Source organism: Salminus brasiliensis, chromosome 6 (assembly GCF_030463535.1).
Source record: "Salminus brasiliensis chromosome 6, fSalBra1.hap2, whole genome shotgun sequence".
In the NCBI taxonomy this organism is placed as follows: Eukaryota; Metazoa; Chordata; class Actinopteri; order Characiformes; family Bryconidae; genus Salminus; species Salminus brasiliensis.
The window spans coordinates 13,708,972-13,736,645 of record NC_132883.1 but is presented as its reverse complement, the minus strand read 5'-3'; the positions used below and the strand labels follow the sequence as shown (position 1 = coordinate 13,736,645).

Sequence of the window (27,674 nt, the reverse complement as noted above, 5' to 3'; positions counted from 1 at the left end):
TGATATTTTGCTTTCTCTCACAGATACTGATATGTTACATGCTATAAATTAACTGGAAGACAAGGTACTGCCTTTATTTTGACAAGACAGCTCTGATTAGAAATAACCACATCTAGACCATGTACTAACCCAAATCCAAACTCTTAACTTTTAACCCCCCACACATGCACCCCCACATCTTTGTGTTCTATAAGCCTTTCAAAAGCCCACATTTTATTTCCACTACTCGCTTCAAATGTTTACACAATTAACACAATAGATGTTAACTGCTGTTATTGCCATATTTAAACAAAGTAGACTACATACATAAGCAAATAATAATCATAATCTATAGAAAATGGTCTATAGAACATAAGTACTAAGATCTGGTTGTTGTTTGTTTGCAACCCTTTCCTCTCATATAAGACAGCAGCCAGCAGCCGTAATCTCATTCTATAAAACACAAACCTATATCAGGTCGGCTTAGATTCTCACACATGTTTAAATACTATGACGGTTTCAGAAGATGAACATAAGGTGCTGGGATACTAAGCTAATTATTCCACCCTGGTTCTCTTTCTTTCACACTGCATAATTTGCACACTACGGGAAATTATTTATTATTCTCTGTCTGTACTGTGTTGTGTTGTCTGTCCGCACTTGTTTGTTTGTGTTGCACTTGTGTTCTGTATGCACTGTGTCAATGTTGCACCATGGTCCTGGAGGAACGTTGTTTCGTTTCACTGTGTACTCTGTATGTAGTTGAAATGACAATAAAACCCACTTGACTTGACTTGACTCTTTCACAGTCAAATGTTATCAGAAGCTATGCAACATTTAACTTGTTTGAAACATCAGTTGTAAAGTGTATTTGTGTATTTTTTAAAATAAAAGTATTAAACCTGCTTTGTGTGTAAAACCCATTACACACTCATAATTGACATACTATGAGAATTTGGACGACATTGCCATAAATCAGACCTGAACTGATCTATTTTAACCAGAAAACTCTTGATTAGACTCATAATTGCCCTTTTAACACATCTGGGTCCAGCAGCACAATTCCAAACAAGATACACACCAGAGAAGTTAAACGTTAAATGCTTTTATTGCCATAATCATACAAAAAATAACTACACTCATTAGCCATTTAATAATCATAAGCCTACATAAGGATGAAACCAACACCACCAGCTGACACAGACAAGAATATACAGGTAGAGACGGCACAATGCCATTAAATAATTTTTTCAAATCCTTGGAATGAAAATGTGAAGATTGCATCAGTGGACAAATGTCCAACAAAACAACAGTGAATTACTTATTTATAATTGCTTGCAAGGTTTTCAAGACCTTACAGTTTTGGCCTTATCGACGGAGTTCTCCGACAACTGCAAAAATGTCACATCGTTCTGTTGCATAATTACATTGCACAGAGTTGTTCATTTTAAGTGACTAGGAGCTCAAGATCACAGCACATTTCCATAGACTCTAAACTGTGTAGCACCAACATACAGGCCACACATTTCCTAACCAGTGTGCTGCGACCCCAGCCAGACCATATTTACCTGATTCAAGAACCAAAAAACAGAACCATGTGAACTGATGGGAAGTCCCAAACGACTGAACTGGAATGAACAGATATGAACTGTAACTGTGGTTCACAAAACTCACATACACAGCTGTTCTGTGCTCTTCCTGTTTTCAGATCATGACTGACATGACATGACTTAAGACCATAAATGACTGAATGATTTTTTGAGCAGACTATTATTTGTACTTTTACTAAAAACATTTGGCACAATGTTGCAACAGAAAACACAAAAATATATATTTTAAAAATATGAACCAGCTCAAGGAACAATGATGAACCCCTGCAAAGATGGAGTTAGAAAACTGATTGGTGCATATAGAAAGCACTGGCCCTTTCTTGTAGTAAGTGCTAATTAAGTTAAATCACCTTTAGAAATGAGGGCTATAACTTAACCAGGACATATTCCAGTGGTCCAGTTACCAGGGGGAGCTTCACTGTGAAACCTAGTATGACCACTTAAACAACATATTCCTTGAAATCCATCATTTAGTTTAAAGCTGCTTGAATTTCTGCTTAAAAGCCACCAGCATCATCACTGTCAGACAAAACCTCCTATCTCCAAAAAGACAGCTTCCCAGGAGAAGGAAAAACGTTCTTAACTTACAATGAAAATTAAAGCAATAAGGTTTTATTTCAAGTAATTCTGGACTACTGGTCCATTCATCATGAAAGGTTCACACAATGTAAAGAGCAGCTGGAGATACAAGGTTTTGTCCCAAGAGCGTCGATACAAGGCTTACAATAAATGGTCACCAGTTTTGAATTGTTTTGTAGGCCATTATTTTGGCAATTAGCACTACAACTCCAATGTTTGTCCCTCCATATCCACAGCACAGGGAATCTGCACAACATCTGGTTACAGTAAAAGGAAAAACATGGCAAAGGAATGGACAGATCAGAACTGCAAAACAGATTCATGCATCTACGGTTTGCATTTTCACAACACAATCAGACAAGTTGCCAGTGACGCTAAACATACCGTACTTGACAGGTTTTATGAATACAAGTACACACAATGCATAGCAATAGTCCACAACAGTTTCCAAAATGATAAAAAAAATCCACCAATATTTATCACAGAATACAACTCTGAATGTAAGGAACAGTTGATATCCACAGCCACTGTCTTAAAGGGAAACCGATTGTTGTGGACGATGGGTCCTGTCTCAAGAAAATAAGCTCGTTTTCTGTTCACAAGACCAGTCACCATACAAAACTAAAAGCATCTTAAATTTATTCCATGAAAAAATATTCTATTCTTTATACATTTCGTAGTTACCAGTACTGCTGTGTGCTCCCACATCACTGAACTGGAAGCTCAAAAACAGCTAAATTGTGAGCATGCCCCTCTGTTTTCTCATATTAAGCATTTGCTGAATTAAGAATTAATTTAGTCTGTAGAATCACCTGCTTTGTGTCTTGACTCATGAGAAAAGCAAGACATGCACTCTTATATATTATTCTTTGAGCATTGCCACAGAAGAACCATTTTTGTAACAGAGCTGTGAGTGTGAAGAACATATCACTTTACATCCACTTCTTTAAGCCTTTAAAAGGTTCCTCACATACACACCTCTTCTTTATGGAACCAAAAATGGCTCACCATTGCATCGCTCAAAGAACCCTTTGGAGCACCTTTATTTTTAAGTGTGTCGTTAAGGATGTAATCTGTGGAAGGCAACACAACTAAATCTTCACCATGCCACAGTATTACAGTGTGCGAGTGATAGTCTAAAGGGCTTTGCTGAGAGGTGAGCAGACTGCAAGTTTCATGCCTGCACCTGATTTCTTTAACCACAACACGTTTACAAGATACAACAGAAGCATCAGAAACAGAAAGAGGTGGGTTTTAAACCCCATGAGCATGCCCATCTTTCTTATACCCCTCCCACCCCATCAGCATCTCACAGTTACTGGTTAGTCACATAAACACAAAACACACACGCACACACGTACACACGGGGAAGCACTTAGCATAGATGGCCAGCAGCATAACAGCAGAGCTATCCAGATGGATGGCCCGAGTATGCTACCCCAGCAGCACAGAGCTAGAGTTAGAACAGGGGTTTAAAAAAAATCAAATGCTTGCTGATGTTACTGCCAAAGAAAACTGCATTTGTTTATTCACCAACACGGTGGGAGTCTGCAGGACAGAAGATTCTGATCTCTGCGAATCACAAAGCGTCTCCAAGCCACAAGACTGGGTGTTGGAACAACTGCACTGCCATATTAATAATGAGCACTAGGGGTGGGTAATATGAGGATAACGTATTGTTATTGTGATAAACTGTGAAAAAGTAACACAGCGGGTGTTTGTGATCATGTTGTGGGTATGGTTAATACACCAAACCAAACTAGTGGACCTAACTAAATATTTTTATTAGAAAGGTGTTAGAGCACAGCACACAAAACACTAAATAAAAATGGTGTAGTTTTTAATTGTATATTTTTTACATTTTCTCATCTGTCCAGACTTCTCAAACTATAGATGAAAATGAAATTGATGTGTATTGTGGAATAGGGTTGGCGCTGCAGGTAGTGTGTGTGCTACACAGCGGCAGGGGCCTGCGGTTGTAGGCTCAATTTCCGTTGCAGTTACGGTCTGTGAGGAGTTTGGTGCGTTCTCCCTGTGTCCATGAAGGTTGCCTCCCATCTCCTCCCCTAAATTGCCCCTGGGTGAGATTGGAAGGATGGATTGTGAAATCGCCCTACATTTGTGTCATATTACCCACCCCAATGAGTGCAGTATGGAATTGCTAACTATAATAGGGATGCACATAGGTCCTGGAATCATATCTAGAGGTGGGTAGTTCCAGTTCTGAAAGCTTTTTAAATTAGCTCAAGGACAGATGTTTAGATTTGATCATTCTAACTGATATTTCATGAAGTGACCGTATTTAGTCCAAGAACAGGTGTTTAGGTAATGTTAGACTACTATGCGGAACTATTTCAACAGGTCCCGTGACGTCCAATTACTACACAACTGTTCATGTAACACGACATTGTGTACATACATACATGAAACCTGTCTTTGATGATTGATTTCATGATCAGTGCATCCCTACATAGTATAAATACTTGCTTTCTGCATGTATGCAAGCACAGGATACACACTCGTCACACACAGCCTACCTGATCTTTTTCAGATGCATTCAAGGGGAAGATTGTCAAGACATCACAGTGACCATGCAAAAACAGAAAAAAAAACACCCACCACAACCACAGTCATCACACATGCACACACTCCTTGTCCCTCACAAACACAGTGTAAAAAGAACACCCTCTTTTTTGAGGCCCCAGCATGTTCTAACAATGTTTGCTTTCTAAAAGGCGTTTGCTGTGCTAAGCTAGTTAGCAAGGATACCATGGAACCTATTCTTTAATGCAAATAAGGTATTATGTTGCATACAGTGCACAATAGGAATACAATGGACTGGATGCAGCAATATAAATCATTTGACAATTAAAAAAAACAAAAAACAATGCAATTTAAAATTTGAATCTACTTTAAAAATATTAATTTAGAAAGTTTATACCTCCTGGTAATATTTAACTAGTTAACTATGGTAAGAATTAACACCCAAGTGAAGCAAAACTGGGACAAAAAAAAAAGAAAGAAAAAAACAAATTGAAACAAGAACACATCCAGTCCAGTGTAGCAGGGGGCTGCAATCAATGAGAGGGCGGCATCAGTAAGGACTAACGTTATTTCGGCACCCCATACGCTATTCACGGCAACTGACAATACTGTGACACCCCCCCCTCTCAGAAAGTGAACCGTGAACAGATCGTTGAGCGTTGCATAGTATCTCTGCTAAGAGCGCCCTGTTTGATAAATGAACATAGTCAGGCAGACAGACAGGGGGGATGAGGAGGGGGACGGTTTAAGCTGGGCTCTATAAGGGAAGTGAAAGTGGTCATTTAAAGGCTGACTGCAGCTCTTTGAAAGCTGCTTGTCTCTGTTTCTTCTGCTCAGCTTGCCGTTTCTTCTCCTCTTGCTCATTACGGATCTCCGCCTCAAAACGGTTTGATTCATTAATGGCCTGGACCTGGCAGAACAAAAACATTTAATAAATTAGCTGAACAAACTGACTTTATTAAATATTGTATTAAATATCATTCTTGCAATGCAAAAATCTTCTTTCTACAAAATGGCAACATTACAGGATGAAAAAAACAAAAAGCATCTTAAGTTTCAGTGAAAGTCAATGTAATAAGCTTTTATTACAAGTAAAGGAACAAATATTTTATATCTATTGTGACAGTGATTTCATATTACCAAATTATATTACATAAAACATAGGCGGAAGGGTACAGAATAATGGAAACATGAGAAACTCATGGGTCAGTGCTTATTTTATCTGAACACACCTTATCAACTGCTCTCTACCTTATTCATCAATGGAAAAGTGGTGGTGTATTTTTTTTTTTAGCACAGGAGTATGGTAGTAGCTTATTGGTGTGCCGTATTGGCCCTAGTGTACCATGCACAGCAGTGCTGCATGCTAAACTCCTTGTGTCATCACAGAGTTGAAAACTCAGACTAGAAACTGCCTAGAAGATGACAGCTAAAACCTTGGTAAAAGAGGTACAGTCTCCAACAGGACCCCTATAATGTGTAAAAAAGGGCTAGATGTGTCCAAAAAAGTGGCCAGTAAGAGTCCACAGTTTAAAATCCTCAGCAACACTGTGATGCACTGATAGCAGCACAACACAATGTCATTACCATGTTGATGCCACTCACATAAAATTTGATCAGAGGTCCTATGGTGGTCGACTGACTTACATTGACTGTAGAGAGGTCATCAGATAGTCTATAGTCAGAAGTTGTAAACCAACAAAAAGCATATATATGATCAATATGATCTAGGAAAATGACCTAGGAGTTTGAGCATTTTAATGCAGTGTTTGTAATCTTGTAGCTCTTCTGCATGCTATCTTTTCAGAGGTGTTAGTCAGAAGTGCAAACAACTGAAAATTAAACTGCTAATAAACAAAGATAAAGGTTTGACTTAGACAGAACATTCAACAATGTCTTACTTTGGCTTCAAAGAAGGTCTTTGCTCCTTTCACTCCTTCAGTGGACACATCAATCTCAGAGAGACGTGCCAAGACGTGGAGCCCACTGTCTTCGGCCAGCTCCCCTGCTGCTGCCTTCCTGAAGATCAGGAGGAACTAGTGAAAAGAGAAGACGGTGATAACACGATTTAATATTCTCACAATATTTTAGTATAGCAATATCACAGCTGTTCATCACTGTGTGTGTGTGTGTGTGTGTGTGTGTGTGTGTGTGTGTGTGTGTGTGTGTGTGTATATATTTATACAATTTAGCAATTTACCAAAGGTTTTTACTTCTGCGTTACCTCTCTAAAACTAAGTTTGCCATCCAAGTCCTCATCCACCTCTCTGATCATGTTCTTCAGGCCCAAGTGTGTTTGTGGAGCCTCTAGCTTCTCCATCATCAGCTTAAGCTCCATCAGGTCAATGAAGTTATCCTTCTCAGAGTCGTACCTGCACAGAAGCAAACAGAGCAAGCATCTTTAATGACTTCATGTTTACCAACTTAAATGAACATCAATGATAAAGACAGGCTTGTGAAAATGCTGGTTGGCGAACATAGTTGATGGTACCAAATATCACCTGTGGCATACAGGGGGCAGTAGGAGCTTTATAATTTCCCTGTGAGAAACAAGCTGCGATGTTGGTGAACATAGAGCGGTTCTACATATTTTTTTTAAGGCAACTTTAGCTGACTTCATTGTCTGAAAGGTAAACTAGTCACACAATCCATCTAGTGATTCAATTAGAATAGACCCCTTCCTATCCCCATTACTCTCAACACAGCCATGCTGCCACTTGCTCTTACCAATGAAATGTATGACCCTGTACAGTCACTTTTAGACCCTGGTTACATATACATTGTTATACAGGATTGCTAAAGAGCACATATTAAAAATTTTAATTAAATTATTATACAATCTGTTTTTAATGTACGCTACATTACATGTGTTTTACTGGCTCAGAATTATGCCTCTTTTAAAAAGTAGTCCAGGCTGAAGTACACTTGATAACTTGATATAAAGAGAATGAACGGCCACTGATATGGATAGAAGTTACATGTAAATGTGTTGTTTTTTTTGTGTGACAAAAACAATTCATCTAGCACATGTCATGTGTGCAGCTTAATTTCCATATAAGGACTGTATGGATTGCAGAGTGTAAACAGTACGTTTAACGATTTCAACATATGTTTAAATTCTACACCATCCTCTGGGTTTCAATGTTATGGTATGTGGCCTTTAATTTTGCAACTAAACTCTTTGTATATAAACAGGGTATTTTTACAGCTGCATACGTGCACTTATGTTGAAAGATTTTCAGGCCACATCATGATAGCAGGTTGTTCTCCACTCCGATTCACTTTGAAATGATGTTGCTTTCAGAACTGGTGTCTAGTTGCTTTCAGAACTAGATCAATGGTGGCTGAAATTGCAAACTGACCAGTTCCATACAAAAATCCTGGAAATTATAGTGCATGTTCATATAGTGCAAATTATGTATTTATCTACATTTTTTGTAACTGAGTGTCTTGCTATCCCTTTCTGCTGTGACACTGAGAATTTCCCCACTGTGGGACTAATAAAGGATTATCTTATCTTTTCTAATATACCGTGATGCATTTCCAAGTGAAACCTGTAAGTATGAGGCTCTGAGATAGATGATACTTTGAGTAAAGAAAGGTAGAGGTGGTGATCGAGGGAGGTAGAGTTATAACATTTCTGCTTATTATTAATTATCCTGCATGCTGGTCAATGGAGATCCAATTAAAAAAGCATAATTAATTTCAGATAATAAAAAGCCATTACATTTTGAATGTATAATTCACATCAGGAATCATGCTCAACATGAGCAGGGAACAAGCTAACCTGGTAAAAATAGACATAGACATTGATTCCAGGTTCAAATAAACAATAGACCAACTCCACCACCCTGTCACTGTGAGTTCACAGAGTGAACCAGCATGAGCTGAGGTGGCAGCATCCACACTGACACCATCATCAGCAGTACACGAAGAAAGCAGTCTTTGCAGTTACAGCATGCAATTTTCACTTCATTCGGTCAGTGTAAGCACAAAATCCACTCATGTACACAGAATGTCCATTAGGCAAAAATAATCTTGGTTATTATGATAACTGCCTACAATATGGCTTTTTTATTACAACCACTGAAATGTAAACCTTCAAACTCTAGACTAAATTCAAAAGTAGCACTTAAATACCAAACAAGGTAGTTCTGCTTTGCTCCAGCCAGTTGCAGTTAGAATGGTAGAAATGGATTAAGAAATGAAGCAAACAAAGTATTGAAGGAAATGAGAGTGAAAAGAGTGAAACGTGCTGGCACAGGTAGAGAGGACAGAGGCACAAATAGTGCCATTTAGAAGGGCTTGTAAGAGCACACTGCAGTCTGAGAGACCAGATCTGGATGAGGCCTTGGTGAAGAAGCACAACAAGTAGACAGTATTTGTGTGTCACTGAGCAGCAGTGAAATCAGGAAACAACTTAAGTAAGAACCTCTTCCGCTTAGCTATTAACCACTCTGTGTGTGTGTGTGTGTGTGTGTGTGTGTGTGTGTGTGTGTGTATATAAACACACTGGGTCGCCAAGCCAGCAAGTCCTATTCTCTTATTAAAGCTGCGAAAGCTGGCCTGACAACCACAGTCAAGCATTTTTTCACCATTCTATCTTAGCCACTATAAACACTATATTTAGGCATGTGTAAATGTCTTCTGGCCTCCTGAACTTTCATTTCCTGGACGGAGTGCTGATCTGGTGTACTGGCCTTTTTCTGAACTACCAGGGAGACGATCTGTAGTAGATAATAAACATGATAACACGGTCTTACGATCTAACTTTAACCAGCTTCACAGCCAACCTGGCTTCAAATAGCCTGACATTGACCTATGTCTTCTTAAATAAAAAAGCCAAATGTAAATGAAATGTTTACATTGTTTGTGCTGATTACACCCCTGGAATTTGGCAGTAAATAGTCACAATGATTTATAGCATGTGGCACTCTTACATAAACATCTCCACATCCTCAAAGACACATAAGCTCCCATTAAAAAGAACTTCCACCATCCTGCTTTTCTTCCCCTGTGTGACTAAAAGGCTTTTCTGAGACTGTAGAAAAACAACAGTGCCTCCTCACGTGTGCACTTTTGATATGCAAACCATTCCTCACTGCAGTGACCAAAGCTTTAAGGTCTGTCTATTAACAGAGTGAAAAGAGGACTACAGAAAGGAGAGGGATACACATGCAGAACAAAGAGGGGAAAAAAGGAAGCGTAGGACTGTAATTTTCTTAGTGTACGTGGCCTCAGTCTGACAGGGCTGGTAGTTATGCTGTTAAGGACTACTAATAATTATCAGTGCACTGACAATGATACACACATACAGTAATTGCTATGGATCCTGTACACTGTCTAGTCTTTACTGTCTTATGCTTAATAGTAGTATCGTTATTGTATATTGTGCAAAAATGTAGTTAGTGTACTGTCTATTTATTGCCTTTGCTGCTATTCCATGTCAAATGTAGCACCATGTTACTTCCTTCTGTGGATTCAGTCAACAGCCAATCATTAAGCAATTCAGAATGATTAAATTGGACTAAATTCCACACCACATACAATTATATTTACAAAGATTTTTAATTATCGGAAATGTTGAACTATGCAGCCTTTAAAAACTCCTTCTGAACTTCCATTCGGTAAATCAACCATATTAAGCAACTGGAAGTAATTAATTGTTGCTGACCAATAATGTTATATCAAAATCAGTGTTTTTATATATATCTGTATGGGCAAAAAAAAAAAAAAGAGTGCACAAGATCAGCAGAGCAACACAACCTCACACTCTCACTCTGTGACCTTTCTTTGTTACCACAACCGTTAACAAATACAGTCAGAAAACACCTCCGAGCACATGTATTCTCCGCAGACTTGCCAGTGAGCGGTGCACCAGCATGCCCGCAGTAATGGGCATTTCTCTTCTGGTAGCTCCGCACACACATCCTTTTAGTACACGCTCTTCATGAATATGGAGGTTGTGTCCATCTGCCCCCACAGCTGGCAGCGGCACTATTGTCTACAGACACAGGACCCCTGCTGCTGTCTCGCACACATACCTTTAACTCCCCTTATTAACCATGTACTACGCATCTGACAGCCATTATTAATTATTCAGAAGCAGTTGTGGGATTTTGGGTGCCAGCTCTGCTTCCAGCTAACCCTCAAATTCACTGAATCTGGCATGTCCCACAATCTGGTAAATGATATCCCAACAAAGAGCCAGAAACAGTCAGTGGTGAGAAGGCACAGCTAAGGGTGTGCGTTTCAGCAAAAATACATCAGTGCAAAACCATTTAACATTTTAACAAGCCAATTGGTTGCATTACTTTTAATTACTTTGTGAATAAACTGATAAGGATAAAGTACACCAGCAAACCTGTGATGGCTAATTTTTAGAGACTACAAAAAAATCTATAACTACATTGTTTTTTGTTTTGTTTTTAATGAAAGTATGTAAAAAAAAAAGGGTAACATAATTAATTTAAAATATAAGATAAAGTCATAATAGCGGACAAAAATAAATCAGCTGTCAATACAAGAGGGAGCGTAACAAATAATGTAGGGGTTGTAGTTAAGTACCTTTACTGTCTTTATACATTTGCAGTACAATGAAATTCTTCTCTTTGCATATCCCAGCTTACAGAGTGCTCTAACCACTGCTATGTACATCAGATTGCAATAACACAATCTCAAGTGTTATTCTCCTGCTTTTACACAGCACCATCATAGACAAAGGGAACTGCTCTAGACATGGCAACAGGACTCAATTTGAGTTCTTCATAGTTAGAACTGAGGTGGTATACTCATACTGACATCACATCCTTCACAGGAGGAGTTTAGAAGGAATGTGGCATTTTCAAACATGTATGTTGTATTCTTCTATTTCTCCACTGAATCCGATGGTACAGTCATGTATCTTGCTACTGCTTAACGTAGTAAAGATTTACCATTTTCAAGTTCAGAGAGATGTCCTCTTTTCCCAACAAACACTCGTCAACTAATCAGATTGCTTGGAAGAAAGAGTGTGATTAACCTTCTCGCTTTCATTTATTCATGTTGAAGAAACTCAGAAATGTTAGCTCAAATGAAATGTTAAAGGTAGTGGGTTATTTGGTAAGCAACCCAGCACTGCACATGTTAGTGATTAGAAACACTGCTTTGGGGGTAAAAACAAAAAACAAACACTTAACAGAACAAAAAAAAAGATAGACCATAGGTAAATCCTCTGAAGGTGAGACTCTCCCTCACTCTCCCTCTCTAACCACACTCCACAGACTTTATTGGCTTTGTAGGAGATTACTGCCTGGCCTTGTTTTTCACTGTAGTTTTAATGAGAAGTGTCACACTGAAGGCTGGTTGCTGACCCACGCTTACAGCCAAAGACGACATACTAAGGGCTTCTCAATATTATTTGCAGACCTGGAAGGACTAAAAGACTTAAGAGGTGTTTATAATAATAACACTTTTTACACATGTACCTGCACCCAGCCCACTGCAGACCCAATCATCTACAGTGAAGCAGCAAAAGCATTCCCTGTTTTTGTGCTTGGCCACTTCTGCACAAAAATGACAACATGGCTAGCAATGCAAAATGTGTTGGTTGTTTTGACAATTGAGTGTTTGGTTTTAGTAAAATAAATATATAATAATTTTGTGGATGATTCACAAATGAAAGAGGGGTTTGTCTTTTATGCCGAGGACCTCATACTGCTTAATGGCAAGCATGAACAATTTACCATTTAAGGACAGCATGTGAGGACACAAACCCTGAGCATTACTGGCAAAAGTAAACTGATGATGTGCCAGGTTAAAGAAGCGGACCAAGTAATACCAAGTAATGCTATAAATATATTACCACAAATGGATGATCGCAGTAGTAGTAATAACAGTAGCTGGCCTGTGGTCCAAATGTACCCAGTCATGTACAGTCCACTGCAAACTTTCAAGCTAACTGCATCTGCAAAGTTCAAAATACTTTATAGGATAATATAAAACAAATGGGCAAGCTTTGACAAGGGCCAAATAGTGAAACCTAGGCAATAAAATACTCAAACAGTATAGGTTATGTGGGGTGTATGCAGTGGTTAGTACCTACTAAAAGTAGCGCAAGAAAGCACAACTGGTGAGCAGGCGTCATGGGAACCCAAGGCTTAATTATGCATGTGGGGCAGCAAAGGTTAGCCTCTCTGGACAAGACTAATACTAATGTCTTGGTAGCAGATACCACAGGACACTTTCAGAGGTCCCGTAGAGTCCCTAGCTCACTGGGTCAGAGCTATTTTGACAGCATAAGGGGAACCTATACAGTGTTATCACTATATGGCTAATCAGTGTATGAAAAATGACATCAGCACAGCAAAGTTTTAGCAAGGAACAACATGAAACATTTTTTTTCTCTTCAAGGCAAAAACGTAAATGCTCTGAATTCAACTACCACTGAAAAAGACCAGCTTACTCATTCAGCAACATCACAATCACCACCCAAAGGCCTTCACCTTTTTTAGTTATTTCATGTTTCTTGGTTCAGGTTTCATGCTTAATTCAAATGCTTCTGATCTAGTCTATAAGCACGGAACAAGACTCAAATGTTTTAAAAGTTTAAGGGGTTACATGGCTGTCTGTGTGCTCATTCAAGATGCTATTGTTCTGGATTTACCACCATGTGCTGCACATTACTATTTCAACAACCTGCACACTGTCCATGAATCAAATCGAAGACGAAGAAACACCCATTTCCCTAAGTACAATTTTGAGGAACATGACAGCAAAGCTCCATTTTGACCAAATAAGTCTAAATAATCATGATTGAGGAAGCTGGGGCAATTAGCACTTCCTCATGCATGGCTCTGGATAGAAGCAATAGCAACAGAGAGCCTCGAACCTTCCAGCTGATTTAAACACAGAGCTGATTCAGAGAGCACTTCCTGTTGCTGAGTCTTACTTGAGTCACCTGACTAAGCTGCTGATTTAAGGCCCATGTCAGCCCTTCAGTTGCCGTAGTGGGAAAGAACTGGTGTCTGAATAAGGAATTTGTAGCAAGCTGTGAACATGTAAAGACAATTTCCCTCAGAGCTGTTCCAGATCCCACACAATTGCTCACTGACCTTTTTTAAGCACATCAATGCAAAACAACTTTGTTCTGAACTGCATCAGAGCTAAAAATAAAGCTTTTTGTGCACTTCCTGGTATTTACAGACTAAAATATCAAGGCTTTTGAGGACTGAAGCATTTTTTCTATTCTTGACCATCCACCCTTTCACACGATTTATTTTCAGATGGTTGGTTTCACTGAGTAATGTCACCCTGCTGTTAAGAGCATGTACTCGAACAATTTTGACACTTCTGAGACCGATAAAGCTGACAAACTTCTTCTGAAGTCAAGAGAAGATACACTATTTGGCCAAAAGTATTGAGACACCTGCTCATTCATTGTTTCTCTTGACGTCAATGGTATATGGGGGGGGGGAAGAAAAAAAAAAACACACTACTCTGTCTTTCTACTAGATTTTTTAGTATTGCTGTAAGAATAAGATTGTATTCAGCAACAAGAGCTCTACTGAGGTCAGAATGTTGGAAGATCACCACTCCACCTCATCTACAACTCCCCAACTCATCCCAAAAGTACTAACTAGAGAGTCCTATTCAATTGGCAATACCCCTCTACAACACACTACCCAAGCCATGTGTATTTGCACATCTGTGTCAGCAATGGGTGTAACTTGAAGTAGCTGAATGCATTCATTCAAAGGGGTTTCACAAACATTAGGACATAGTGTAAGTAAAGACATTCAAACGTTGTTGCAAGTATGTAAAGAACTACCCAAGTATGTCTGCCTGTGGTTTTATTGTGGCTTTCACCTGTCACTTACCTGCTGTATCTATGGCCCTAGTGACCGAAGCAAGCAAAACCATCTCAAGAGAATGTTAAGAAGTGAGTGTCTGACTACCCCTGAAGGGAGTAGCAGAATGTGCAGAATGCTTCCTGCCAGGCAGATGGGGCAGATTGCTGAGAAGGAAAGAAGGAGCAAGAAAAAAATAAGGGGGGTTTTAGGATAAACAAGATGACATGGGACTATTAAGAAAAAGAAGAAGGAGAGGAAATCTAAAGATAAATGACAAGAAAAAGAAACAGCTTGGCAAACTCAGATTCAGAGCTTGATCAAATCAGCTTCAACACTAGTGCCACTATGTTCTCATTTCTTCCTATTGAGCAAGACACTTCATCACACATCATCAGCTTTGCAGGTTTAAGGGTTTTTGTGTGTAAATGTTCACAGTGCTCTGAGGACAGGAACAGTGTGGTCAGACCTCACAGTGCAAAACAACTTTGTTGAGTTTATGACGTGTGACTGATGAATACATGAAGTTCACGCCTGTGAATGATTAATAATAGAGGTCAATGTCTTACAGGGAGAGACAGATGGGCGTTGTCTGTGTGAAAATAGGCATCGTGTGTACATCGGCTGACTGTGCACCAACACTCACATTCCTGTGGCCTTTTTCATGCCCGGGGAGAAGTACATACAAGCCTGGAGCTACATATAATCCAAAACACACTGCTTGTGACATTTGCAAAGTCCAGTGAAACAAACAGTGGCTGCATATTTCAACCTAAGACTGTACATCATAAACATCACACATGCAGGTAATGGTTTTAACTCCTCTGTGTTTGTAGGCTCCTGAGGCTTGTATATTCGGCTTAATCAGAACGTAATCCAAGCTATAGTTTTATCTTAGAACTGGGCTGAGTTCTGTCTTGAATGATTACTTAACGAATGTTTAGAGGCTGACCAAGGCAGTCTCAAAAGCATTTTTGCATATGTTCAGCTAGCATGAACTTTACATTACAATCAATCAAGTCTTTTACAGACTCCAGACTGATTCACTGCAGCCAGGTGGCGGGGTTGAATGAGCAGAGACACATTACCAGAGTTCAAGTTAAATCAGCCTGAACCAGCTGTTTATTTAGAGGCATGAACTAAGGCAAAACAATGTCCACTGTTTGATGCGTGTGCTTTCATACACACCCACTTGAAAATAAATGTGGAATGTACAGTACATAGTTAAAGTGTGGTATTTGGGCTCACATCTGGTTTTGCACTCAGCTGTCCTACAATTAATACACAGATCATGAAGATTGTATAGAAGATAGGGAACTATCTAGTTATATTGGAAATGCTGGGGTGGTACAAAATTTGCCAGGAACAGCACACACTCACACAGCGATGAAACATTGTTAGCTGCGTTGTTAGCTAGTTTCTTCTCTGTGCAGTAGTAGTGTTTGAGTACTTTGAGCATTTGACTAAAGGGAACGGACTGAATTTAAAATGGGTCATTTTAAAGCGTGGCAACACTCAAGATAGTGTGACGGTGATTGTGACAGTAAAAATAATGTTTCTTGGCATAGCAATGTTTCATCACTTCCTGTTAGCAGGAAACTGATTAGTATGTTAATATTTTGTGTACTAACCCCTACTCTTAAGATTAGTATGTAGTATATATATCTTTCGTATTAGTGTGTAGTACCGAGACTTAAAAATGGAACCTATTCTCCTGTTTGACAGAAAAGAGAGAACAGAAAAACAAGAAATAGAAGAAAGCTTTTGGAATTGCAAGCCAATTAAACTAATGACAAATTATTCTGCCCTTTTTGATAGGACACATGTTCTTAGGATATTTTAGACTATTATGATAATGTCAAGTCTTGATCTTGTAGCATTCAAAACCATCTAGAAAACAAAGTTGAGCACTGCCTTAATCTTACCAGACCCCAAGGGATTAAATTACCTGCACAGAGGACTTGGTAATTTAATGTTCTGTGAAGAATTAAATTATGCTTACTCAAAATTAATGTGACTGCTTTACAGAGAAAAAGGTTGGCGTTTAAGCAGTCATGCCTAATTTTCTCATTGTTGCTAATGATCCGTCTTTTGCACCAGCGTGTTACGAACAATAATACAGTAGTGTAAGAGCTGCACGGTTTACTATTAGAGGAAAGCAGCCAAGCAGACAGCCCGGCATCGCTCCAGCCTCTGCTCTTCTGTTCACTCCCTCTCTTCCTGTCGCTCTCCCTTTCTCTCTCTGCCAGTCTCCTTCAGACTTAATCCTTGGTTGCCAAGCAACAGCTAACCAGAGCAGGCATGGGAAAACCCTCTCTCTGACATGCGCGCGCACACACACACACACACACACACACACACACACACACACACACACACCTTGTGGACCATTTCTTATGACAGTCTAAGTACGTAACAGATGCATTCTCTCAGAGGAACACGTGTGTGTGTGTGTGTGTGTGTGTGTGTGTGTGTGTGTGTGAACTGGGACAGGGTGGAGGGGCGAGTGGCTTAAGTTCTGTAACAAACCTCTGTGTAGTGTAGTGTGGTGTGATGTGGTGTGTGTGTGTGTGTGTGTGTGTGTGTGTGTGTGTGTGTGACATCATTCATGCTACATTTACTCTCTCTAGCCTCTGGCTGAGAGAAAGGCACACAGAGTAATGTATGGCAGCACAGCTGCAGCATGCACTCCACTGGCCACTACGAGCTGCATGATTTTTAGGTATGAACACAGAGTGTAAGGTTGGACTCATTTACTTCAACAATACTATGGTGATTTATGGTTAAATGTATTTTTGTATTTAATAATCTGCAGATTACATTTATGATTAGTGAAGTAATCCGATAATCTTAAATAACTGAGTTTAGTAGAGGAATATTTACATCTTACAGATGACGAACATATACTCAAATGAAAAAGAGCCTATCTAGAAAAGGTTACACCTGTATAGACAGTACTTTGGCCAGATGAGCTGCTTTGAGAGCACAGCTGAATAATTCAACAGACAGCTATAACAGTAACAGTATGTAAATAGAGTGACAGGATCTTCTTGTGGTTGTCGTTCCTTGGAACTGAGTGGCATTATGCCTCCATCAGTACATGAAACTGTATACATGCAAGGCATGAGCAGGACAGACCAGAGCCTCTGCTCTATGGCAGCAAATTCTAATAAACTTTTGTAATACGTTTGTCTGATTAACTGGGCCTTCTTTTATGCGTGTTGAACTCAAACACATGGTCAGGTCAATGTATAATTCTTTCATATTCATTTTCACCCCTTCTGAAACACCCCTCTGTCTACTGGTCTCTGGGTCTAATAGGAGCTACTACTGAATGCACTTATAGGAGGATATTGAATTAGATCCAGGGAAAGGAGACACAGTCCTACATTACCCAACTGCATCTGAGAAACTGCTGAAATTCTTTTAGACCACCTGGCTTGTGTTAAACAAGATCATGAGAGACAGGTCAGACCTACACTCACACAGCCCACTTAAAAGGCACTTCTGAAACAGCACCATGTGATATCCCAGCTTCCGGCCAGCTGCGAGGTCCTGAAGCTCCAGCCCATTCCGCAAAGGGTCATGGGAATCTAGGGGTTTGCATGCTTCTCCACAGTCTTCTGACTAACACACAGAGTATACACTTGTCTCAGAATTGGTGTGCCAAGGGCAAGAAAGACAAACTCATACAGTGTACAAAAAAAAATAATAAATCAGCTGCCAGAATTTCAAGCACCATTATTTGGGGAGATCTCAAGAGAGCATCTGATTCAAAGTCACTCTGGCAGAGCCAAGAGCCTTTCAATTACACCAAACTATAGTGCAGTTACTCTTGAGATGTTTCCAACTTTTAGAATAAGGTGGTGCACCCAGCATTCACTGCAGTTACTGGCTCAATGCCTGTCTTATTACATAATCAATACACTGTCACAGCCATAAAGCCCTGTGAAGTGTATCTGCTGAGGATGGTTTTTATCTCTAATGAGAGGAGATAAGTAGAGCATTCCTGGACAAAAATAAAAGCCTTGCTTTGTTTTCAGAGGTCTGAAGGACTGCAGTAAGACATAAAGCTACAGAAGAAACACAAGTACAGCAGGTTGAAGTAATCAAAAAAAAGAAAAATGAGGGCAGCAGGATACAAGCAAATAAAAGCAAACTGAAAGCTACTGAAGGAGGAACTCCTGTATTTTACTTTACATTCCACTTTGAACCAGCATCAAATTTCAAGTGCAAAATACATTCCATTACTTGTCTTAACTAGTCAGAATATTCAGCCACAGAAGCTTTCCTGTACTTTCAGGCACCTCTACATGACTCCTCTGAGATAAGTAGAGTAACAAAACAAAATGGGCCGATTTACTGGACAAAGATTGAGCCCTGTCTCATAACATAAGATTCTGAACGGAAATTGTCCATTGAAAGAAAAACTAGCCCTAATCCATGTCCGGGAAACTGGACCCATACAACACAAAATGTGTTGTTACTTAAAGCAATACTATTGAAAATCGGCATTTTGTGCTCCTGGGCTCCCTCTTCAGTCAGGAAGTGTAATTTGTGCTTTGAGCCACTACTCTTTCTAGACAAGGTGAGAGATAAATAAATGTGACTGAAAGTCATTTAAGCATGAGCACATGCAGAAAAGGAATATTACAGGATTTACAGGATGTAATATTATGCAGTTCTCGTGAGCGCCATCCTGCAGGTTACTCCAACGTTACAAAGTGCAGTAAGCAGCATGCTGAGCCAGAGTAGCAACGATAGCTATGCTATTTTCTCTACTACATGTCAGCGGAGCATCACAATTATTTGGAAGTTGTTATTTTAAGGTACAAATGCTACACAGTTTATAATAACTTAGGTAGAAGTAAAAGTAGCCACTGAAGTGTCTGGTCAAAAAACACTGTACCGAGTTCCCTACAGAACCTCAGTAGAGCCGTATTGTAAGAATGCATCAATGTGGGGATTGTGGACCAATGCTGACAATTTGACTCAAATGCAAGTTGCTGTGGATCAGAGCATCTGCCAATGTAAAAATGTGGCACTTCATTGCAGTAACCCAGTGTCCCAGGTACTGTTAATTTCTGCAATGGTTTGACATATATTAACAGCATACTGCTTACTCACGCTCAAAAACTAAAAATGACCACAGAATTACTGGTGTGGACTATTAAACTGTTTTGTTAAACTGTAGGGCAAATAGACTCAAAGCAGTCCTTCTGTGCACAGCAGTGGAGGTGGACCTGCTGTAGTGCTTCTGAGATTACAGAGCAGGTGACTAATCACTGGTGATTAAGAGAAACCCCTCCTAGATCAGCCAATGGTCATAGATAGCTAGAATCCAATAGGGCTTACTTCTAGCAGTGTCAGTGTGCAGGGCAGAGAGAAATAATGTTACAAACAACCACATCCTGGGGGACAGACTTGGGATGCTGGTGTAGGCACTCAACTAACAGCACAGTGCATATGGCCATTCTGAAGTAAGCCAAGTTTCTACGCTGCCTACTGATTTCATGAGTCATTGTAAGCGTCTGTCACTGGTAGATTGTGAGTCATACGTAGGTGTATGTAGGTGTGAGGTCTGTGTGTGTGTGTGATGTCGAGAACAAAAAAAGGACCTGGTGCTTAACACAATTAGTGGGCAGAGCCTACCAAAGAAGCCAAAGCAAATAAGGAGTTTTGCAGCAAGTTCCTCAACATGCCACAGTTTGCCACTGGTGCAAAGAGAACTTCTTTACTCCTTTACTTTAGGCTGCAACCAAAAATAAGCAGAGGATCTTTTACTGTGGGGGTATGGAGAGATGAGGAAATGGGTGATTAGGAAATAATCACATCATTCCATTCCTAGTGGAAAGCAGAGAATATCCGGTTAGGGATGGATTATAAACAAACTGGAGGGGGGGGGGGGGGGGGTGGCATACATTAATCACAGTGTGGGCTTCTCTCAGTTAGATTTAATTTAGGTACACCTTTACCTTATGGATCTAAAAGACAATATTTTTAATTGTTATTGTGTCAATGTTAATACGTGCAAACCTGACAAGCTCTTTCTTTTACAGCACCAAATTGTTGCTTGTCTTGTCCTGTGAGTGAGGAACGGCAAGCTAGAAAAGCTAGAAAGTCTTTTCAACTTCCTAGAGTCCAGTGCAACTACACTGTAATGGTGACCTACTAGTGCAGCAGTTTTCACAATTTGCCATGCTTATTTATAATAAAGGTACACTTTTAAAAGAAAATATAGCATTGGAGAAACATAAAGGGCGCAGCCAAAGGAAGAGCATGAAGCTTATCTGTCGCCTCCCTCATTACCGGAGACGATTCAGCAGGAATGCTGCTTAAAGGTCCTAAAGCCCCCTCCTCTCATATGTGCACACAGCATGAGGGCTTCAAGCATAAGCGTGGAGTCAATTAGGCAGATTGCTTTCTCCATTAAACCAGTAAGGCTTATGGAAGAACTGGGCCAGCAATGCTTTTGCAGGTTTGGCCCCATGCCTCTTGCTCTCCTTAGGTCTACCAGTCTAAACCAGTCTGACAAAAGTGGGTCATCAATACCAAAGGCCAATGACATTATCAGAACCTGAGTGAAAGATAAAGGTCACAAAGAACTACCTGGAACTCAGACAAGATCTTATTGAGAATCCTACATTACACCTGCTAGGATGCAGTACAAGTCAGATATTTGTTTCTGTGGAATTCCTGCAGTAAACAAAGACAAAATAAATAGTCTATGAGGAACATCTTGCCCAGGTCTAGGAGAGTCACACAGACGGAAGCGAGTGACGGCATGGTCTTACCATCATACTGGTTGTACAACAGGTTTATGCAACTTTCCTAAGAACAGTTTATCATGCATAAATATGTGCAGCTAATGCAGAAATGAAAACAAGTATACACATACTTTCTATGTACAGAAAACAGAGGACCACATCAATACATGGCCCTGCAGCCAGTTGGGATATATGGGCCCAAACATAGCAACCTTGCTTTGACACCCTATCTATTACAACTTTGCGTGTTATGCTTGCATTTGCATCAGCGGATCTTGAACTGGGAGTTAGCTAAGGTGAACCTGTCCCGAATGGCCAGAGGCCAGGGAAGAACCTGCATTCCTCTTCTGACCTGGACTGAGGCCAGCCTCCACATACTGCATGCCTTTTGCTCTTTGCACAGATCACTCATTTATTCACTATGCAGAAACTGAGGTCAAACTCACATCCTGAAGCACAGAAACCAGTGCGATGCTTTTTTTGTTTGTTTGTTTTGTTATTTTTCTTCCTTCCCTCTAAAAGTACGTAGGCCAAGCTATGGACATTATAATTGTGTTATACTGTTAAAGCCAGAGCACACCAACCAAACACTCTGAGAAAGTTAGGTGTTTTAGAATGTTCTAAAAAATAACTATCCGTGGCCACTGGTCAAACACCACTGTACAAAACAGCAGATCTTCATTACCTGAAAACTGTGGCATGATAAAGACTTGATAAAAATGATAAAAACGCAATAAAACTCTAAAGAATAGTCAAACTGAAAATGTTCCAGTAGATACGCAACTGTGTTTGAAAAAGTAAAAGTCAAAGCCAACTGCGCAAACATCATCAAACACCAACAAATCATTGACGCAAATAAAAAAAATAAATAAATCAAAAAAAGTGGTGGAATATCTCTTATTAGAATCATATGACATGTTTAATGCCATCTTTAGCCTACAATTTTAATGGGAGTTGGATTGTACATCCTTCAATCTCCAACCATTTTTCCAATAATTATTTGCACATTATAATTGTAATTATGACTTTACTCCTATTTTAGGGGGTTCATTGTTTGTTATGCTGGACTACACTATTAAATAAGGGTTGGAATTACATCTAATCAGATCATTGGTCAGCTTTATTACTTTGAGGAATACACCTAGCAAGATTAACTGCAAGATTTTTTTTTCTCCCCTCAAGCAGGATCCCCTCAATCTTGTATTTTTATGGCTCTTCTGCTGCCGTATATAGTATCCCTTCCCTGCCTCTACCTTAATGTCTTTATTATAACCACAGGCATTCACACCAAACAGCCTTCACAAAGCACACACTATCATTATCAAAAGCAGAACTGCACTAAATCAATGTGAGGACCGTATCATTATCATAAAGCTCTAAGGGGCTTTTTACACAACAATGTGTGCAAAAAGATGGACTTTCGGTGCCTTGCACACACACAAGCACAAGCTTATCTAAAGAAACAACTTATTAAAGGTCAGCTTTGAGGAGGGAAAAAGGTTTTTTGGTTAATGTTTAACTCAGACAGCAGTCAGCCACAGCCCTTAGGGCACACCAATGCAGCTGCCAGGTTTGTCAACTGTTAGCATGTCTTGGTTTGGTTCAGTCCTGGATCTGACAAGGAAGTGTAGAGTACAGAGATCTCAGCAGGCAGTGCAGTCAGAGGACTTACAGACCTGAAGTGCTTTCATTAATAAAGAAAGTCACCTAATCAGTCTTATTTGGGCCATAGGCTACACATTTTGTCATCATTAAAGAGAAATTGTTAATCTGATACGGCCCGGTCTGCATGAGCACTGTCTCCAGAGAGAACTCCCTCCCTTATTAGATCAGATGGGCTGCTTCCTGCATGAATAACTAACAAATAAAAACTGGATAATATTCCACCTTTTCTCACCAATATAAACACCTTTAAAGTGTGGGTTCTACAGTACTGTGCAGACTTTTTAGGCACCTCACACTTTATTTAAAACCATTCCTGCTTGTAAAAAAGTAGTGCATGTTAGAACAGATGCAGGTAAATATAAATACAGCTAAATGTAACAAGAATTTTGAAGAAGGTGGAGATCTTATGAGATACAACAAAGTGTGGTTCCAGATTTCTCCAGGACGGCCTCAGGCAGCATAAGAATTTGTTCGATTCAATCACCAGTTGATTTAACATCATTAAGCACTGATTTACCAAACCAGTGGTTGATAACTATAAGTAATACTAAACACTTACTGACCAGATGAAAACAGATAGGAATTGTTTTACTATAATTTTCAAAGTTGCCCAGTACTGTATCTAGAACTACCTGGTTAAATGGTTCCATCAAGGAAAACATCTTGTGGATGGCTCCTTAAATAACACAACACTACAAAAGGTCAAAGAACCCCTTCTTATTACTACATAGAACACAAGCCTGTTGTTTCTAGAGTGTAGTTCAAAACAAGACGCGTCCATTTCCCCATCCTACCTATGAAACCTCAACCTGACTGTACCCCCTCTTATCTATCCCTTTTGTCAATTGTATTGCGCAAGACTCTTGCATAATATCCCTACTCAGTGCAGATAACACTGCCTTTTGTGTAATCCACCAGCAGCACTAAAGCATGCTGAGTCCTGAGAGCTCATTTTCAGCCTTCACATTACAACAGCACAGGCATTCCCCTCAGGGAGCCATTATTAGAGAGACTGTCATTTGTACACCTGAGGTTGCAGGGACCACAGCTGCATAAGAGGCCTTGGTGTAGAAGCTGAAGAACACAGATATCCTGCTCTTCTTCAGCATCTGCTGTTGTGTCATGAAAACTGTCAGAAAAAAACAACATATTAGCAGCTAGCTGTTGTGTGTGTGTGTGTGTGGGGGGGGGTAATATGCTGGTAATATGCTGCTGCATCTTAAAACGTTAAAAAACGTGGGATACTGGAGAGGAACGTCAGTCGACGTCTGAGCTGAAATGGTAACTTGAAACGTTCTAAGCTACCCGTTCCCATTCCCAAACTCCTAATTCAATTCTGTCTGCAGACAAAAAGTCCTCACAAGCACATTCTCCACTGAAAACAGCTCATTTCACAGATCAGGCTGATTCTAGTGGATGATTGTCTGTAGCAGCACAATGCTGCCTCTGTCTAGAACAATATATATGTGTGTGTCTGACAATATGGAGAGCATTAAGAAGCAGAAGTGTGGAGAGGAAGCCTACATGTTCTCTGTAACACTTCCCTTTAGTTCTTCATAAAAAAAAAAAAAATAAAAAAAAAGTCTGTCAGTTCTGGTTCGGGCTGCTCGGGCATGCCCGCCAGTACTCAGGAGAACAAGAGGTCAGCTCAGATGGAGACCTCTGTAAATGGAATTAGGCAGACAAGCACTGTCTGCTTAACTGAACATAGATGACAGGAGGGCTGTCCATGGAGGAAACACTTTTAAAGAGCTTTTAAAGAACTGCGTGTACAAGAAGGTGTGACCAGGATTTTACACTTTTTAAACCCGCCGTAAAAGGTGATGTCAGGCTCTTTCAATGTTCTACACACTCTGTTTTTATCCACAAGAATCAGTCTCACAGTCTTGCTGGCGTTAACAAGCTGATTTCCAACTGAGGGTGTACAATATGGAGAATAGAAGCCGGTTTGGGTGGGGCTGTTTTATGTCCGTATCTTGGCCTCATGAGATGCTTGCGGTTGCTTGCCTAAAGTACACCATGCACACACAGTGACACAAAAGAAGCAACAATAGGGCTGCTGCTTTGTATATTATCACCTCACAGATGTCCTGCTAGATGTTTGCATTTCAGACGAAATTGTATAGGTGGTAAGGGATAACCTACAATAGAAACGCTCATTTGGTTGCAAGATCACAATGTGTGAATGTAGGCCAAGAAAAAGGACTTGCCCACTACACATCTTTTTCAATGTATTCTCAAGAAATACAGAACAAGGACCAACAAAACATGGCTGTCATTTCTAGAGATGACGCAACACCACTTTTTCTTCTGATGGTGAAATCATACCAATCAATACCGATTAGGGTATTTTTCCTTTAAAAACTATTAAGCTATGAAATGAGCTGCTTTTAATTGAAGCACTTCACTCAACAATGAACAACTACAATGTAAGTGATCATGCTTAAACTTCTCAACACTTCTACCCTACAGCAAGACATTCACAGCCAACAACATGGCATCACACAGCACAGGGGGTGTGCTGTTTTAGGCTAGATTTGTTCTGGGGTCAGATTTGATTTGAGCATTCAATTATCTGATCTTGAATAATCTGCTGATATCAGCCTAATACCAATACAAAGGCAGGTGTAGATATTACTAAACTATGCAATGCACAGAATACACTTGTGGATTTACTGTGAGCATATTATTATTAAGGGCATATCCCTTAATGAAACATGCTAAAAGATCCACATTCATTATCAGATTTTTAGCTTTTGGATCAAATGAATGATCCAAAATAAAGATCCTATGACACACTAAACAATGGCTGTCAGTTCAACCATTAAAACAACACTAAACTAGAAAATGAACTCTGATAATTACCCTGAATCAAATGTATTTAACACAAAAAGTATTTATGCGACTTTAACACGACTGCAACTGCTTGTTACCACACATCATGTTGGTTTTTGTTGTTTCACAAGATCGCAACCCCCCCTCAGGAACGACACTGCCTTACACTGACTTACTGCCACACCGCAGTCCACACCGTCCACTCGGGACCCCGGGCTCTCTCCTGCTGCACACTACAGTGAATGAGCACTCGGCGCCCTACTCTACACTTCTTCACATTTGTAGTGTTAAGCAGGTTAGTGGTAATGAGGACAGGACGGAGACGACTCCTGACTCCTGAGTCTTTCGTAAATCACTGCACTTACTGTTTGAACATTTTCTCCATGTCCTTGATTTGTTTCCTGGAGAACTCCTTGAACTCGGTGTAGGGGTTGAACACAATCATGCTGGGCTGCTGGTGCTCTCCCACGCCGTCGTTCAGCTCGCCTCGCCGGACCAGCTTCGCCTCCAGCTCCGAGCCAGCGCTCGCAGTCGACCGTTTCTCGGGGTCCCCATTTTCGTGTTCGTGAGCTTCGTTCACGGCCACGGGGTCCTCGGCGCCATCCTCTATCTGCAGCCGGCGGTTCAGCTTCTTTGACAGCTCGTCTGTTGCCATTTTGTGGCTCCGTTTACCTCAAAAAGCAAAAGCACGCTGTCCTCTAGGCAAATAGCATGAGTTACAAAACGCACAGACCTGGACACGGCGCAGTCCACGGACAACGAATTCGTCAGTGGGTAAAACCCAGGCTTAGACAACCAGGTGCGTTTTAGTTTAAAATGACAAAAAGCACAAGTTTAATAACGCGGCGTGTGTGTGTGTGTGTGTGTGTGTGTGTGTGTGTGTGAGTGAGTGAGTGAGTGAGTGAGGGCGAGTGTGTGTGTGAGTCCCTTAACTGAGCTCGCGCGAACACCCAGCAATGAAATAGCTACGCAGTTCGCGTGACGTTAAGCCACGCCTCTTAAAGGAGTACGCACACACACACGGTACAGCGTAGGGCTTAAAGCACGTACACAGTTCCATTCATCCTAACACTGAAAGGATAACAGTACATGTCCAAATGTTGGAGGTTTAAGCTGAGGTTTAAAACAACAGTATGTGGTAACTATACCTTAATATAGCAGCATTGAAGTCATGTTGTAATTGAGAGAATGGCATCTCTATCATTGCCATCCTGCACAAAACCTCTTGGATCGGTCTATATGCTTTTTTCACTTCATATGCTAGTTCTGCAGCTCTCGGCTTGTCCAGAAGTGCATGTGCATAGCAGTCCATGGTGGTGCAAAAGTAAATTCCACTCCTTTCCTGTAGGGGGAGCCCAGGAGCAAACAATACCAATACCAAATACCAAATGCATAATGCTGCTTTAATGTGCACCCAGCTTAATTTACATATGTGCTGTGCAACTTGCATAATCACTGCCATTTAATTTTGCTGTTGAAAGAAATAATAGTTTAATAGTATGTCCTGCTTTGTATTTCTCTTAAGTGTTGTGCAGTCATTGGAATGCCTGCAAATTATTGGCAAAAAAACTCTGCATTTTACAGCTTTATCACTTTAATTTTGTATTGCTATATGTTCTAACCTTTGAGGCACTAACTGTAGGTAGGCAAATGCTATTCAAATAACAAGAACAAAATGAAGGCAGACTAAGTACAATCACATACATGCACACACCTACACGCACACACCTACACGCATACAAGTGAAGTTGAAAGTAGCTCATAAACTCAAATCGTATGCTAACCTGACCTTGAATTAAAAAAATCAACTGAGATGGATTCAGACTTATTCAATAGGGTCTCTTCCTGTGAAATAAACCAGCATAGGC

At 40.1% G+C, this 27,674-nt stretch overlaps 1 protein-coding gene across 1 annotated transcript; it reads right to left on the bottom strand.

The window, feature by feature from the left end:
* Positions 1 to 1,068: 1,068 nt before the first annotated feature.
* Positions 1,069 to 26,762, bottom strand: efhd2 (EF-hand domain family, member D2). The gene is made up of 4 exons (XM_072681720.1): positions 26,172 to 26,762; positions 6,937 to 7,084; positions 6,614 to 6,748; positions 1,069 to 5,622 (listed from the first exon to the last, which is right to left on the bottom strand). Exons 1-4 carry the CDS (start codon positions 26,459 to 26,461, stop codon positions 5,491 to 5,493), a joined length of 705 nt encoding a protein of 234 aa, XP_072537821.1. The 5' UTR covers positions 26,462 to 26,762; the 3' UTR covers positions 1,069 to 5,490.
* Positions 26,763 to 27,674: the final 912 nt, after the last annotated feature.